General features: G+C 53.7%; 4 protein-coding genes across 4 annotated transcripts; 3 read left to right on the plus strand and 1 right to left on the minus strand.

The window, feature by feature from the left end:
• Positions 1 to 3,657: 3,657 nt before the first annotated feature.
• Positions 3,658 to 5,829, minus strand: BZA05DRAFT_426239 (mate-domain-containing protein; the record flags this gene model as incomplete). The annotated part of the gene is made up of 7 exons (XM_051485999.1): positions 3,658 to 3,696; positions 3,752 to 3,936; positions 3,987 to 4,563; positions 4,617 to 4,693; positions 4,749 to 4,986; positions 5,050 to 5,085; positions 5,146 to 5,829. 7 exons carry the CDS (start codon positions 5,827 to 5,829, stop codon positions 3,658 to 3,660), a joined length of 1,836 nt encoding a protein of 611 aa, XP_051338296.1.
• A 1,836-nt stretch (positions 5,830 to 7,665) lies between these two features.
• On the plus strand, positions 7,666 to 8,710 carry BZA05DRAFT_402607 (uncharacterized protein). The gene is made up of 5 exons (XM_051484126.1): positions 7,666 to 7,912; positions 7,985 to 8,088; positions 8,160 to 8,343; positions 8,409 to 8,466; positions 8,528 to 8,710. Exons 1-5 carry the CDS (start codon positions 7,860 to 7,862, stop codon positions 8,597 to 8,599), a joined length of 471 nt encoding a protein of 156 aa, XP_051338297.1. The 5' UTR covers positions 7,666 to 7,859; the 3' UTR covers positions 8,600 to 8,710.
• A 393-nt stretch (positions 8,711 to 9,103) lies between these two features.
• BZA05DRAFT_475099 (uncharacterized protein) lies at positions 9,104 to 10,317 on the plus strand (the record flags this gene model as incomplete). The annotated part of the gene is made up of 2 exons (XM_051488164.1): positions 9,104 to 9,524; positions 9,578 to 10,317. The coding sequence occupies 2 exons, from the start codon at positions 9,104 to 9,106 to the stop codon at positions 10,309 to 10,311; spliced, it is 1,155 nt and encodes a 384-aa protein (XP_051338298.1). The 3' UTR covers positions 10,312 to 10,317.
• Positions 10,318 to 10,709: 392 nt separating this feature from the next.
• Positions 10,710 to 12,210, plus strand: BZA05DRAFT_430770 (uncharacterized protein). Its single transcript, XM_051486166.1, has 4 exons — positions 10,710 to 10,991; positions 11,046 to 11,488; positions 11,539 to 11,814; positions 11,871 to 12,210. Exons 1-4 carry the CDS (start codon positions 10,795 to 10,797, stop codon positions 12,104 to 12,106), a joined length of 1,152 nt encoding a protein of 383 aa, XP_051338299.1. The 5' UTR covers positions 10,710 to 10,794; the 3' UTR covers positions 12,107 to 12,210.
• The last annotated feature ends 1,406 nt before the right edge of the window (positions 12,211 to 13,616 follow it).

Consider the following 13,616-nt stretch of genomic DNA (forward strand, 5'->3'; position numbering starts at 1 on the left):
ATACCGGTATCTATCCAAGTACTAGTAGGTACTCAAGATAAGTGCTCTACATATGTAGGAAAGGACCTCGACCGCCCCGGGACCGGGAGCGGAGTGGAGGAGACGGCATACATACGAGCAAACAACCTCCCAGTCACATGAAACCCGCAAGAAAAAACTAAAAACACTAAAATAAACCAAATAACAATCAACAGAGTGCTTCTAGGAAGCAAGGAAACCTCGTCGGACAGAATATGGAGTACGTCAACACATCCCCGGGTTTAGGACTACGGTGTACGCCGGTCGGTTGCGGCCTAGGGTGAGTCTCCGCATCTTTTTGGGGGCGAACGGACGGGCGAAGAGGAAACGATCCGGAAAATAATTGGGAATTAAACAACCGGCATTCTAAACTAGGCGCCGGACGGAGAAGAAAGACAATTGCGCGAGCATCCAGGGCCCTTGAAAGTGCACTGCAATATCGAAGTCACAGCTGAGATCCCATCTCATCGCCGTCATCGTTTGCGGCTGACTAGGTGCCGTACTCCAACCAGCAAGTCCCCATATCTGCCACGGAGAAACTCCCAAGTGGCCTGGTGTTGGTGGCGAAGAACGGTTCCAGGTCCGAATGCTGTATGTCTGTGCGGGCTGTCCGCATCGATGTTACCGTGCTCGTGATCGTGGAGGATGGAGTCATTTTTGGTGCGAAATTCAGCCGTTTATACCCACACTCGTTAACGAATGTGTCTCATGAGCCACCCGATCCTCTCATTTCACGGCCCATCACTCGAGGATTTTCTGTGGGGCTGTCATGTGAATGGGGTCGCCCTCGAAATCCCCATTCCGGCCTCCCAGCGGACAGGAAAAGCTTTCTTTGGATATTACTTTTGCGATAATCTGGCCCAGACTGTATGCAAAATAAATTGATGACCTCCCCGTGGGGTCACCCGACCGAATATGAGACCCGGGCTTGTCTTGAATCATAAAGTTGGTCGAGTTCCCACCAATGGCCGTCAGTTTCTGCCTCCCAAGCAAAAAGTACACGAGGCTGTGCTCTCAAATGACATCCACGCACACTTTCCGGCTTTCTTGGAGACCGCTGCGAATACAATCTTCACTAACACGGTGACCATAACGCCATTCGGGATCCCGTGCTGCAGTAGCACTCGGAAGCCCTTTCGGACCAGCGGAGAGATCAGGGACGGATTAAGATGCGGCTCTGCGGGAGCTAGACCGTATCGGTCGCTTATCGTTGAGCCCGAAGATATCGACGTTGGCGACATTGGCGGGAACTCCGCATACATATGGGATGTGGATTATTTGAGCAAAGGTATCATATATAGTCATCTTCTAAACAGACCAAACGCCTTCCCAACGACCAATCTGGCCGTATAATCAAACCAAACGCCGGTCCTCCAACCCAATTATCAAATGGCCTCTTTGGTGGCTCGTTCTCTCGCTGCCATCGACCTCCCCTTGAATCTCGAGTTGATAGGCTTCGTTGACATCAACGACGGAAAGTCATCATCCGAATCCAGCAAGAACTCCTGCTTCGATGGCCGTCTCGCTGCAGGCACCACACTCCTTTCTGACTCCATTGGATTGACAGAAGGTGATCTTGTGGATATTGATAGTGGAATGGAAGCTGATTGATAAAGGGAATTCACGGAGTGCTTTCTTTGCTTCATCACCGGCGCATCAAGATCATCATCTGAATCCAGTAGGATCTCCGTCTTCACCGGCTGAGTAGCAGACCAGCTTGCAGGTGCTGTGGAAGAGGTAGGTTGACGAGGGGGATTCATGGACTGCTTCCTATGCTTCACCACCGGCGCGTCGAGATCGTCATCGTCATCAGTTGAAGTGACCGAAGCAGGAATAGCAGAAACAGGCTTACGCGCAACCATTCCGCTTGGCTTAGCAAGCGCGGAAGGCTTCGCGTTCTGTTGATTATGGACCGGTACAAGATGTCTCCTTTGGCTAGACGCCTGGGAATCAGTGTATCCAGCCGCCGCCCTAGTCACCACAGTTTTCTGGGGTATGAGCATGCTTAGCGACGCCTGCGAACCAGTATCCCCACGCATCAACGTCATCAGGTCTGTGTTCCTCCGAGTGATGTTCTCGTCCTCATCCTCCGAGGAATCGCCCGAGGCGAGCCTGGAAAGTGTCCGTTTTTGCTGTTCGTTCTTTGCCACGATCTTCCGCTTTAGCAAGGTCGCCTTCGAGAGCGCCGGCTTTCCGACGACGGGCCGCTGGATATTGGAAATCTTGCCCGCATTCTTCGACGCCGCCTCGAGCTGTAGACGCTGGTATTCTTGACGGTGGACCGAGCGCGTGTAGAGCTGTGCGATGGAAAGGAACTCGTCTTCGACCATTATCCATTCGTCGTCGGAGGAGTGCATGTACCTGCGGTAGCAGGGCGTCAGTCGGGCGTGCGATGCGAACCATTACCGGGAGAACCACCCCCAACATACTCTATATTTGCCAGCGGGTCTTCATCGTCCGGTGCGTCTACAGGTAGGGCACGTTGACGTTTTGTTGCTGGTGCGGCGTTGGTTATGGGCGGTTTGGCAGGTTTGGTCTTCGCGATTGTGCCGGAAAGCCCGGTCTTGGGGGCAGCGGCGGTGTTGCTGAGCCATGGGATTCTTCGTGGCATGCCGCTGGATACTACGGCGGAGTCGCTTAAAGTTACGGTGTTCGCTGGGACGATGGTGGCCGCGGGACAATGGAGCTGTTGCGTCCGGTGTGACGTTCGGTTGATGACGCGCGAAGTGAGGCCAGCCCCCATCTGCACTGACAAAGAAGCGGTTAGTTAGATCACCCAGCTAAAAGCATTGGCTTGGCATACGCATCACTCGAGACTCGAGACTCGGAGAAAAGAAAACGGTCCTAACACTCATTCCATCTCGCCAAATGACTCGAAGTAATGACAAGCCAAGTATATATCTTGCTACACACATAATGACTCGACTAATACCAATCTCAATGAAACCTCAACCCACTGTGAGATGACTCCAGTCAGATTGCTCAGCTCAACTCAACCCATACTTTGCAGCAGCAAGTCAATGCTTCTACCCAGCTACAGTAGGAATACAAAACTACAAACGCCGTAACCGTATCATGCAACAAATCTATTTGCAAAGTAGGAAAACGTCGGTATTAATCAGCCGGGCTCAGGGAATACCTATTCATGCTGGCTCCTTGCAACGCTCAGGCTTCTCGATCCACCAGCTTCCCATTTCTCATCGGCTTTTGGTTTCCACCAAGTGCTGTAATCAAGTGCCGTTCGGTTTCCAGAATCTTCTGGCAACTAGGCTTGGAACTCTGCTCAAAACTCTGTCACACGTCTGATCTCCTTTTCACCACCATTAAAGCTATGGCAAGGTGCTTCTGAAACTCATAGGTGATACTGGACAATCGGTATGCGGCACCGCTCGCCGATGTCTGACAACTCACTGGATAGTGATCCACGCTGCCTAGCTGGCCAATTCGAAAATCACCTCACTATGGCATCATACGTATCACTCGCGGAATCGCAGAAATTGGGTGAACCGTGTGCCTTGGTACTTAATATATACAGCCGCTAGTGACCATTGACGAATCATCATCATTCTTTTCCGGTTCTCACCTTTCATCAGTAATCCCTTGCCCGTTTCCACCCTATCAAACAAACCCAGTCACATACTAACTGGTCTCCACCCGTTCCTTCGCCTCGTGCACAACCTATCTTCTATCAGCTTGTTGACCTCGCAAGAAGAGAAAGAGAAGGGGAACCCACCTTATCCCAGTCGGTTCTCATGATGATTGTCGTCTCCACCACGGCAATAAACAGGAGAGCCACAGCGACGCCGCTCCACAGGCCCAGCAGCTGCATGTCGAAAACGAACGCGCCAATGATTGAGATCGGCATTGCGAGGATGTAGTACGCAAACAAGTTAATGTAGCTTCCTAGGTGTTGACGGCCTATGGATACGTTAGTTATGACTTCGGAATATACGGAGAGAACAAAAGACCTTGTCCTCTAAGGAGTCCCGCGGTGCAGGCGCCAATAGCGTCAAACAGCTGGAACACGGCACCAAGGGGAATGGTCTTCACGAATAGCTGTATGACTTCGGGATCCTGCGTGAACAACCTAGCAACCCAGTGCCTAGTTGCCAATATCAAGATGAAATTGAACAGCCCCACACCTGCCGCCAGCATCAATCCCAGCTGTGCCGCCATTTTTGCCGAGTCTCCAAGTGTCGCTCCCAGAAGATTCGCGACACGAGTGGAAACGGCAACGGAGAGCGCGAATGAGAGTTGGAACGTCAGTGATGCAGTGGTGGAGAGGATCGACTGTGCCGCGACATGTGCCGTGCTCCAGTATGCCGCCATCAGTGTGAGGATCTCGAATGCTAGCCATTCGGCTTCCAGCATGATGAGCCCCGGGACCGCAAGTTTGATCATTGGTGACCAGTTGTACAGTGCCTTCCGGGAGAAGCCACCCCAGCACTCCATTCCCCGCACGAACCGGACGTACAAGATCAACAGCAGGGCCATAAGCCAGTCGGTAATTACCACCGCGATCGGAGCGCCGATGTAACCGAAGCGCTGGCTGACGGTCAGTCCATGTACCCTGGCGAGTCGCAGGAAAGATTCCTCACCTGTACAAGGACGTAATTGAGCACGGCATTTGTAGGTGCGCAAATCAACAGCACATAGGTCGAAGCCATGAACAGTCCTATGAATGTATCAATAACTCTGCCACAACAATCTAGAAATAAAATATCTCCGACCTTGTGCCTGAACAAACCGCTTTCCGGACTCGAAGATGGCATAGCCGGGAATACCAAATGCAAGGACCCTCAGGTACAGACTGGCAAAGGCCACCAGTTCGCGTTCGGGAATGATGGCATTCAGAATCGGTTCGGAGCACATCCAGAGGCTAGCCACGGCGCAAGAAACCACCATGAGAAAGCAAACCATTCGTTGCACGTGAAGGCCGACGAGAGTCTTGTTCCCGCTTCCGTATGCCTGCCGGTAGTTGTGTCAGCAGTAAGCAAGGCAACTACGGAATAAATGCCGACGAATCCCCACCTGCCCGCATAGAGTGTCCAATGCGGTCGATAATCCCTATCCCGCCCCCTAAATTAGCACATTGAACAGTCCGCAAGCTGGTGAGCGGGGTCGTGCCTGAATTATCGCATTGGAAGTGATCGTGGCCGTCATGGAACCCAACGAGACGCCGGCAAGTTCGTTCTTGCCCAATCGGCCAGCGGCAAATATCGACGCAATCGTCAAGCTGTATTGGAGAGCAAAGGTAACATAGAGCAAAGGTGCAGATTTCGCCACCACCTTTATCTCCCTCCAGTAGGTCGTATGGATCCGTCCCGCTTCGACAGCCTCCTCCCATTGAACCGTCGATTTGAGTAAGCCAGTAGTCTCGTCGTCGTCGCTGCTGGACGTGGGAAATGCCCGTGGTCCCAGAGACATAATCGAGCTCGGAGGGCTGGAAGGTCTCCTCGCGGTACTGCCATAGTTCCTCCTCCGGTCAGCAGCAGCATCTCGCAGAAGCTCACGCTCTTGCTCCAGCATCGTTTCTCTCTCCGTCGTGCTGAGTGTTTCAACAGCTGTAGGGAGCGGGGACGACGGTACGAAAGTCGGCCGAGATTGGCCGTAGGTGAACGAGGACCTTCTAAACGAGCCCACCAACGAAACATCCGCCACCGGCGACCGTGAGGGAGCCCGGGAGAGCCTGTGAGTCTGTGTCTGATCATCGCTGTCTGACTCGTCGTCGATGGCTGAATCGTTTGATCCAGCCGAGACAGTGCTCCAGGCATCCGGGAACAGGTGCTGGGGCCGATTTGATGCCGCCATTTTTTCTGCTGTTCTTCGAGGTACCGGATGGTTAGGACGCACTGCTCTGGCTATTGAAGGCTTGCGGGACGGAAAACGGAGAACGGGATCGTGCCGGTGGTGTTCTGTCGAGCGGAGATCTGGGAGATGTTCTACTGGCGACCAGAAACCATATGTAATCCAGCACGTACCTCGATGGCGGGGAGCGGGCTTCCGTTGATTGGCTCGATAAAGCGGGCCTCGGAGCTTTGCAGACGTGATCCCTGACCAGGTATAAAATGTGCCCGTGGATTAGGTATAAAATGTGCCCGTGGATTAGGTATAAAATGTGCCCGTGGATCAGTTACTCAGGGCCTGGAGTGGCGCAATAAGGCAGATGGGGGAGGCTGCAGGATGGAGGGACGGAGAAACAGAGCGAATTATTGCAAGTAAAGCAGCGATTATCCCACGATGGGCCCATTTATTATTCTTCGGGCCGCCTAAATACAATGAGGCAGGAGAATCCAAATGCGAGTGCAGGCAATGAGTAGCTCGCGGGCTAAGGCGGGGAGATAGGTTGAGTTGAAAGATGTCGTCCGTTGTCTGCGGCCAGCCCAGCCATGGCACGGAATCTTTATGCAGGCCGCAAGGGATGCCCTTTCCTTGCAGCATACCCTGTTCTGATGCGCATTGCGGAGGGCTACTGGATCGTGAAGAAAACAAGGATGGCGCAGGGTGCACACTTCTCGCCGTAGATAAGCGGGAAGTTTCTCAGATCCGAATCGATAGCTAACCGGGTGGAAAAAGAAGCGGAGAAAGGGTCCAGTCTCCGAATACCTAAGTATTTCTCCGCGTAGAAGGCATTACAGCGACGGCGATAACTAATGGGCTTCAGTGGACAATGGATGGCGAATTTTGCCATTACTCCGATCCTTTACATTGCATCAAGTCTCGGCCGTGCCACCTCCAACCGACCAAAGAACCTCTCCGCTATAAAGATGATTGTCAATCCACCGCACCATTACGTTTCACACTGCGATACTCGAAGCTCAATAATCGAGCTGTCTACGTCAAAACAATAACCTCACTTCCAGACTGCTCTCATCCCGTTCTCTCCTTGCCTTTTACCCGGCGAAGGAGCACTATCACAGTCCCTCTCACTGTGTCGAAGTGCTGCAATCGATACCACCGAAAGTACAACTTAGATGTCCCCAGAAGACAGGTACACTGTACTGTACCTGCCACCTCGATCAAGCCTGTAATTGACTTGGGCTCTTAATCCTTTGATGCTTCACAGCTTTATTTTTTACCATCCGCAGCTTTCGATCTCCACATCGAGACACAGCAGACGACCTTCGATAACTGCTAGCACGGCAATATCTAATACTGATCCGGCTGTTGTATGTAGGATCGGCCGAGATATCGTGGAACTGTGCATCGGATAATGATTCCTCGGTGGAGATCCGGAGAGCTCAGCTGAGGTTTATCCAAGCCACCCGCCAAGATAGTCAGCAAGAAATCTCACCCATAGATGGAACGATACTGTAGGTATCTACCTATAACAAACCACCCTCCATACCTCTGGTGTCAAGGAGCTATAGACCCTCTTGGGCGTCGTAACTGGCAAATTGCGTCGGGTTGCCTCCGACTTGGTGATTTCCTTGGGGAGACCATTCCGGTGTATCTGGCAATAGCGAAGCGGAGCGACTCCCATCTGATATACCCGTAAGTGAGAGTATGGCCAGGAGATACGTGGAGGGCATATTGTGGCGAGCTGAGCAGGCTGTGAGTTCTCCGGCGGCGTTGGGTGCGGTCGCGTCCAAGTAGGTAGTTACTCGTGGCTTGTGATGATATCACCGCCTATAACCGTTATTACCCCTGTGTGTGGCTTTGATCGCACCACTCTGGGAGGCATGAGCTTCCAGCATCAGATGAGCATCTGGCTCTATGTACTAGCGCTCAGGGGCATTCGTTACGTACCCGAGTTAATAAACCAGTCTCCCCCAGTTCGGATCCCACAAACTTGGGCTTCAACTTGATCGTCCCCAGACTACCCCCGGATAGCAGTTAGAATGCCGGGCTCTCAAACTCGCACCTGTGGGCCGCAGCCCGTCATAGTCAAGGAGTAAGTATCCGGATACCCGCCGGTCTTCGACGTACATGCGCAGCGGTGGTATGTACTGATATCTGTCCGCAGTTTGGAGCCGGAAGCACCTCTTATTCTCGCGTCTCCATTCATTTCGGCTTTGGTGTTCGAGAACACGGCGAGCGATGCCCGCGATCACTGTGCAAATGAGAGAAGTGAGTGAGCTCCGTCCGAAGAGTTGGTGGTGGTGGTGGCCGATCTTAGCTCACACATAGCATGACACTAGATTTCCTCTCGTGGCTCCGGCTGTCCATCTACATGTGCATCGTGTCGATCGCCATAATCCTGAGTTTCCAGCTCAAAACTGAGCCGTCACTGGTTGAAAGGCGCATGGCCCTGCCGCTGGGCCTGATCTTCTGGGCGTTGAGTCTCGTGTGCTTAGGCGCTGGCTTGTGCAACTATCTAAAGACGTTAGTATTACGTACCCCGGAAGACGAACAAAGAGAGATTGGCTCAACTGAATGAACTCCTGCAGTATCGAGAAATATAGCAAGAGGGCCGCCATCGTCCAATCAGGGGCAAAAACGCAGATGGTATAGTGCTCCATTATTTGCGGCATCATTGGAGCTCTGCTCAGTGCTCACAACTGTCTAGATATTTATCATCGTCAGTGTGGTGATCGTAGGAGCGTGTGTCATCTTCATCACTACTAATGCTCAACGCTGAAGAGAGGTTTGGGATGTGAGGGCTGCGATGTGAGAACTGGGAAGGCTGCGAGAGCTTGGAAGGCTGGGAAGGGCTGGGAAGGGCTGGGAAGGGCTGGGAAGGGCTGAGAAGGCTGTGAGGCTGTGAGAAGATTGCATAGAGAGGAGTAGGGCTGAAATTTACCTTGCAAGCGGCTGGTAGCCGTAATGTCGGGGTCGAACTAATAGGTCAGGATGTATCATATCGACAGCCGTAGTTCAAATAGAGGATCTTCCAGTCAAGTGTACATAAAATCAGGAATGTAGAATCCAACGGTTCGGTTCCCTTTGACACAAAGATGGAATGGATGCCGCTAACTGTATTCGGGTATTGTCATCCCAAAGTTGTTGATTTCGAGTTGTTGCTCTGTCAACCCAGTCCACCTCTCTCTTTCCTCCGCATCGCACATCCTTCGGGACATTCCCGCGCCATTCCTTCCCTTCCACTCCTCTCTTACACTCAATTACTACCCATAATACATTCACCATGAGTTCCACATGTCGCGAGTACGGCAGTATCCGCTCCTCCTCCCCGTCGCCTTCGGTCATGCTTCAGGACGACAACCAGGCTATTCGTGAAGGTCATCCGGACAGCGATGTCAACCACGACGACAACTCCGAGGCCAATGGAGGAGTTTCTGACCAGCTCCGCGGAGTCATGTGGCTTCTCCTGACCGAGTTGATCGCATCTGTGAATGCCCTGATCACTCGCTATCTCGAGACCTTTCCCGGAAAGAACTTACACCCGTTCAACATCATTTCCTGGAGAATGACCATCGCTTTCGCTGTTTGCCTCGCAATTGGATGGTGGAAGAAGGTCTCCCACTTTCCGCTGGGCCGCAGGGATCTCCAGCCATTGTTGTTGCTGCGTGGATTGGGAGGGTTCGTGGGTGTTGTGGGCTTCTACTGTAAGTTGTCATCTGGTCTGCGAGACGATGCGGGTCTGTCTAACAGGCTGCAGCTGCTCTCGTTTACTTGCCTCTGCCAGATGCCACGGTGATCAGCTTTCTCGTGCCGACACTGGTGGGCATAGCCTGTGCGATCATCCCAGCCATTCGGGAGCCCTTCACCCTCATCGAGAGGCTCTCCGCCTTTGTTGCGTTCATCGGAGTCGTCCTGATAGCCCGGCCTTCGTTCTTGTTCCTTCCGCTGGATGGAAGTGGATTCACCGCCGCTCCTGAATCCCAGAGGATCTTTGCAGTTGCGCTCGCCCTGTTCGGCGTGTGTGGCTCCTCGACCGCCTATACGTGTCTCCGCTGGATAGGCAAGCGGACGGACCCGCTCATCCCGGTATCATACTTCCTAGGCTTCGGTTCCATCACGTCGATCATCTGCCTCGCCACCGTGCCAGCACTTCCTGGTCTCATCCTACCGGCGGATCGGTTGGAGTGGGGATGTGCTCTTGTGCTTGGTCTAGGAGGGTTGCCCATGCAGTGGGCTTTGACGAGAGGCATGCAGTTGACAAAAGGGTCGATCGGCTCTCAGATCATCGCTTCTCAAGTGATCTTTGCGTTGTTCTGGGAGATGGTGGTTTGGGGTGATTTTCCTGTTGGCACCAGTTTAGTCGGAATTCTCCTCATTATTGGCAGCCTGACGTTTGTCAACTCCTACAAGGAGAAGAAAGTGGAATGTGTACGAGGGGGTGGGCCAGATGAGGAATCGAGGCTTCTTCCTGTTGATTGTGAAGCCGTTTAGGCCGGGAGGAAAGGAGGTTTGTATGGTCTCCTGCAGACAGGAGAAATGCTACTTTTTGTAGCTGCCCTGTTGGTCGGATCGACTTGCTTACTTACTTACTTGCTCGATGCTGATGGCTTAGACTGGGGGAGATGGACGGAATAATACTGCCTTTACATATGTTGTTTGCGTCTACAGTGTGTTGCACCATCCATCCCCTGCGTGTGGGGGAGACATCTCCGGCTGCTTATTATCCGCCATGTTGAAACCCGGTATCGAAATTACGTGACCGCAATGATCGCCAGCGTATCTACACATCCAACATGACCCGACTTATCCGGACTCGGGAGGTACGGGGTAGCACGAAATAATTCAAAGGCATTGCAGCATCGATAGCATGTAATGGCGACATCGGATGACTCCAATGACAATCGGTGGGCATGTATATAAATCGGATCACGAGCGTAAATACGTACGGACGAACCATCGTTAATTCAAAGCATCATGGCACCGGCAATTGTCACTATCGATGGGTCCCCGCTGTCAGTCGACCTGACGTCTGGAGTTCCCTACAAAGACTATGACCGCGGCTATCTCAACAAAGAAAGGGAGCTCCATGGGCACGGGAAACATGCGCCTGCTACGCACCCGGAGTATCTGCCTACACTGGAGCTCACTGGTCCGAAGGAAAATGGCGGGGTGTAAGTTCCTCATTCCTTTGCAGGACGGAGAGAAAACTGACTTGTGTATAAAAGTTACTATCCATTAGAGGAATATACACACACCGAGCACGGCAAAGATGCGGATCCCACCTTCCCCCACCTGCTCCCCAGCGATGGCAGCGTGACCTGGGACAACCTTACGCCGCGCTTCGGTTCCGAAGTCCGCGGGGTCCAGCTCTCGTCCCTTGACTCGGCCGGCAAAGACGAGCTCGCCCTCTTCGTGGCGCAGCGCGGCGTCGTCGCCTTCCGAGATCAAGACTTCGCCTCCCTTCCGATCTCGCAGGCCCTCGAGTTCGGCGGCTACTTCGGACGCCACCATATCCACCCCGCCAGCGGCCAGCCAAAGGGCCACCCCGAGATCCATCTCGTCCACCGCGGAGCGGACGATCCCACGCTCGGCGACATCTTCAAGACGCGGACTTCGAGCGTCGCCTGGCACTCGGACGTAACCTACGAGAAGCAGCCGCCGGGAACCAGTCTGCCCCCCTTTCCCCCCCTCTCATATCTCCACTAAACCCGCCTCCAGCCTTCCTGTACATCCTCGACACCCCCACAGACGCAGACGGCAAAGTCTCAGGCGGCGACACGGCCTTCGTCTCGATGACAGAAGCGTACGACCGTCTCTCCCCACTGTTCCGCGAGCGCCTCGCCGGCCTCCGCGCAACCCACAGCGGGATCGAGCAATCCGCCGCTGCCGCCGCACGCGGCAACGTTGTCCGCCGCCCACCAGTGGTCAACAGCCACCCACTGGTGCGCACGCACCCCGCCACAGGCCGCAAGGCCCTCTTCGTCAACCCGCAATGTATTCCCACCCTCCCCGCCCCACACACATATACTGACCCCCCACCCCGCCGGCAGTCACACGCCACATCGAACACCTCAAGCTCGAGGAGTCGGAAGCGCTGCTGAAGTTCCTGTACGACCACACAGCGTACGGCGTCGACTTCCAGGTGCGTGTCAAGTGGGCGCCGGGAACAGTCGTGGTGTGGGATAATCGCGTGGTTATGCACACTGCCCTGCTAGATTGGAATTCTGGTGGCAGGAGACATCTCGCCAGGATCACGCCGCAGGCGGAGGTGCCGGTTGAGGGTTGAGGAATGGTGATGTGTATGTGTGTTTGAATTGAGAGAAGAACTGGACTTGACTTGGTTGATGTAATTATACGAGGAAAATGGGAAAGATGGGAAATGGAACTGCGTATAAAGGAAACGAGACCGTGTAAACGGCGGATGAAGCCGGGCTTCAGACAGAGGATCTGACGATAACTGGCCGTCGCCGGACTCGGGCTCGGGCTGTGGGCTTAAAGGCCATGAAAGCTGTAGCTATGCAAAAGGACAGAGTACAGAGAAAAGTAGCAGTGACTCGGGAACAGGCAATAAGACGCATAACATCCACATGTATCATACCTTATGCAGGCAGCCGAGTGACAGAAGTTCCGAGTGACAGGAAGAGGAGTGAACCTCGGGCGAATACGAAGCGAGACTTTTTATCGAGCACCTACCTCTGTGTGTACGCATCCGGTATCCGTAACCGCGCTTAACGCTAGATACCGTTCCTCCTCTGCGTTGTCCAGTGCGGCCGGCATGACCCTGCAAGCAGCAAAAGCCCCATAAAAATGAAGAAAGAAAAAACGTAAGCCACAAAAACACACAGACGTGAGCGATCAGCCCTACTAGGTAGTAGGAAGAGTAGGGAGGGAGCCGTCATCGGCCGGGGTCGGGGTCAGGGTTGGGGCCGGGCGTACTGGGCTACGCTATTTCAAGCCACAAAAGGAAAAGGAAAAGGAAAAGGAAGGGAAAGAGGTGGATTGTGGAGCGTGTGAAACCCCGAGAGCTGTGCCGGTATGGTAGATGGAAATGTAGATAGGTACATGGTACTGCCGAATTCGAGGTCGTGATGCAGAATGTGATACACGATCGGTGAGGTTCGATGTTTTCGTTTTTGTACGGTACATACCTGGTACGTGACTCGAGGTCTAAGTACGCAGGCTTCGGGTTTTCAGTGATACATACCGTATGCTCGGCCAGCTTGAGCTTTGTACACTAGGTATAGTTCAACCCGAGCTCTCGAGAGTGGAGCTCACGCCCACGAGCATCCCCGTAGGTAAAAGATATCCGTCTACAGCCTTCTCCTCCACAGTCTCGCACCAATTCACCCCGCCCACTGGAACTGAAACCGGCCGTCGGAGCGTCGGAGCATGGATGCCAGCGCCGTGCGGACATCACTCGCGTCGGAGATCACTCGCGTCGGCAACCTGTGCCGGGGCCGGGGCCGGGGGAAGGTGGGCCCGAGACAGTGAGCGGGCGGAGCACAACTGTGGAGATACATACCTCATGCCGTATTCGCGGCCGGATTCCGCGAGATCAGATTCCGCGCGGCTCAATTCCGCGAGAGGGAGCCAGGGAGAGTGAGTGAGCGATTAGCCAAGTACCGATTAGCTATATACCGACGACCGAAGACGATCAGCGACGACGCTCGGCAGAGACGTGGTCACAAACCCAAATAAGTAAGAAGTAAGTAAGCAGGCAGGTACGTAATTGGTCTATCCCCCGCCCGCCCCGCCCCGCCCGCTCGTTCATCCATTCATCGCCGTCGTTCATCCAT

This window comes from Tricharina praecox (genome assembly GCF_024521635.1).
Source record: "Tricharina praecox strain CBS 144465 chromosome Unknown BZA05scaffold_17, whole genome shotgun sequence".
In the NCBI taxonomy this organism is placed as follows: domain Eukaryota; kingdom Fungi; phylum Ascomycota; class Pezizomycetes; order Pezizales; family Pyronemataceae; genus Tricharina; species Tricharina praecox.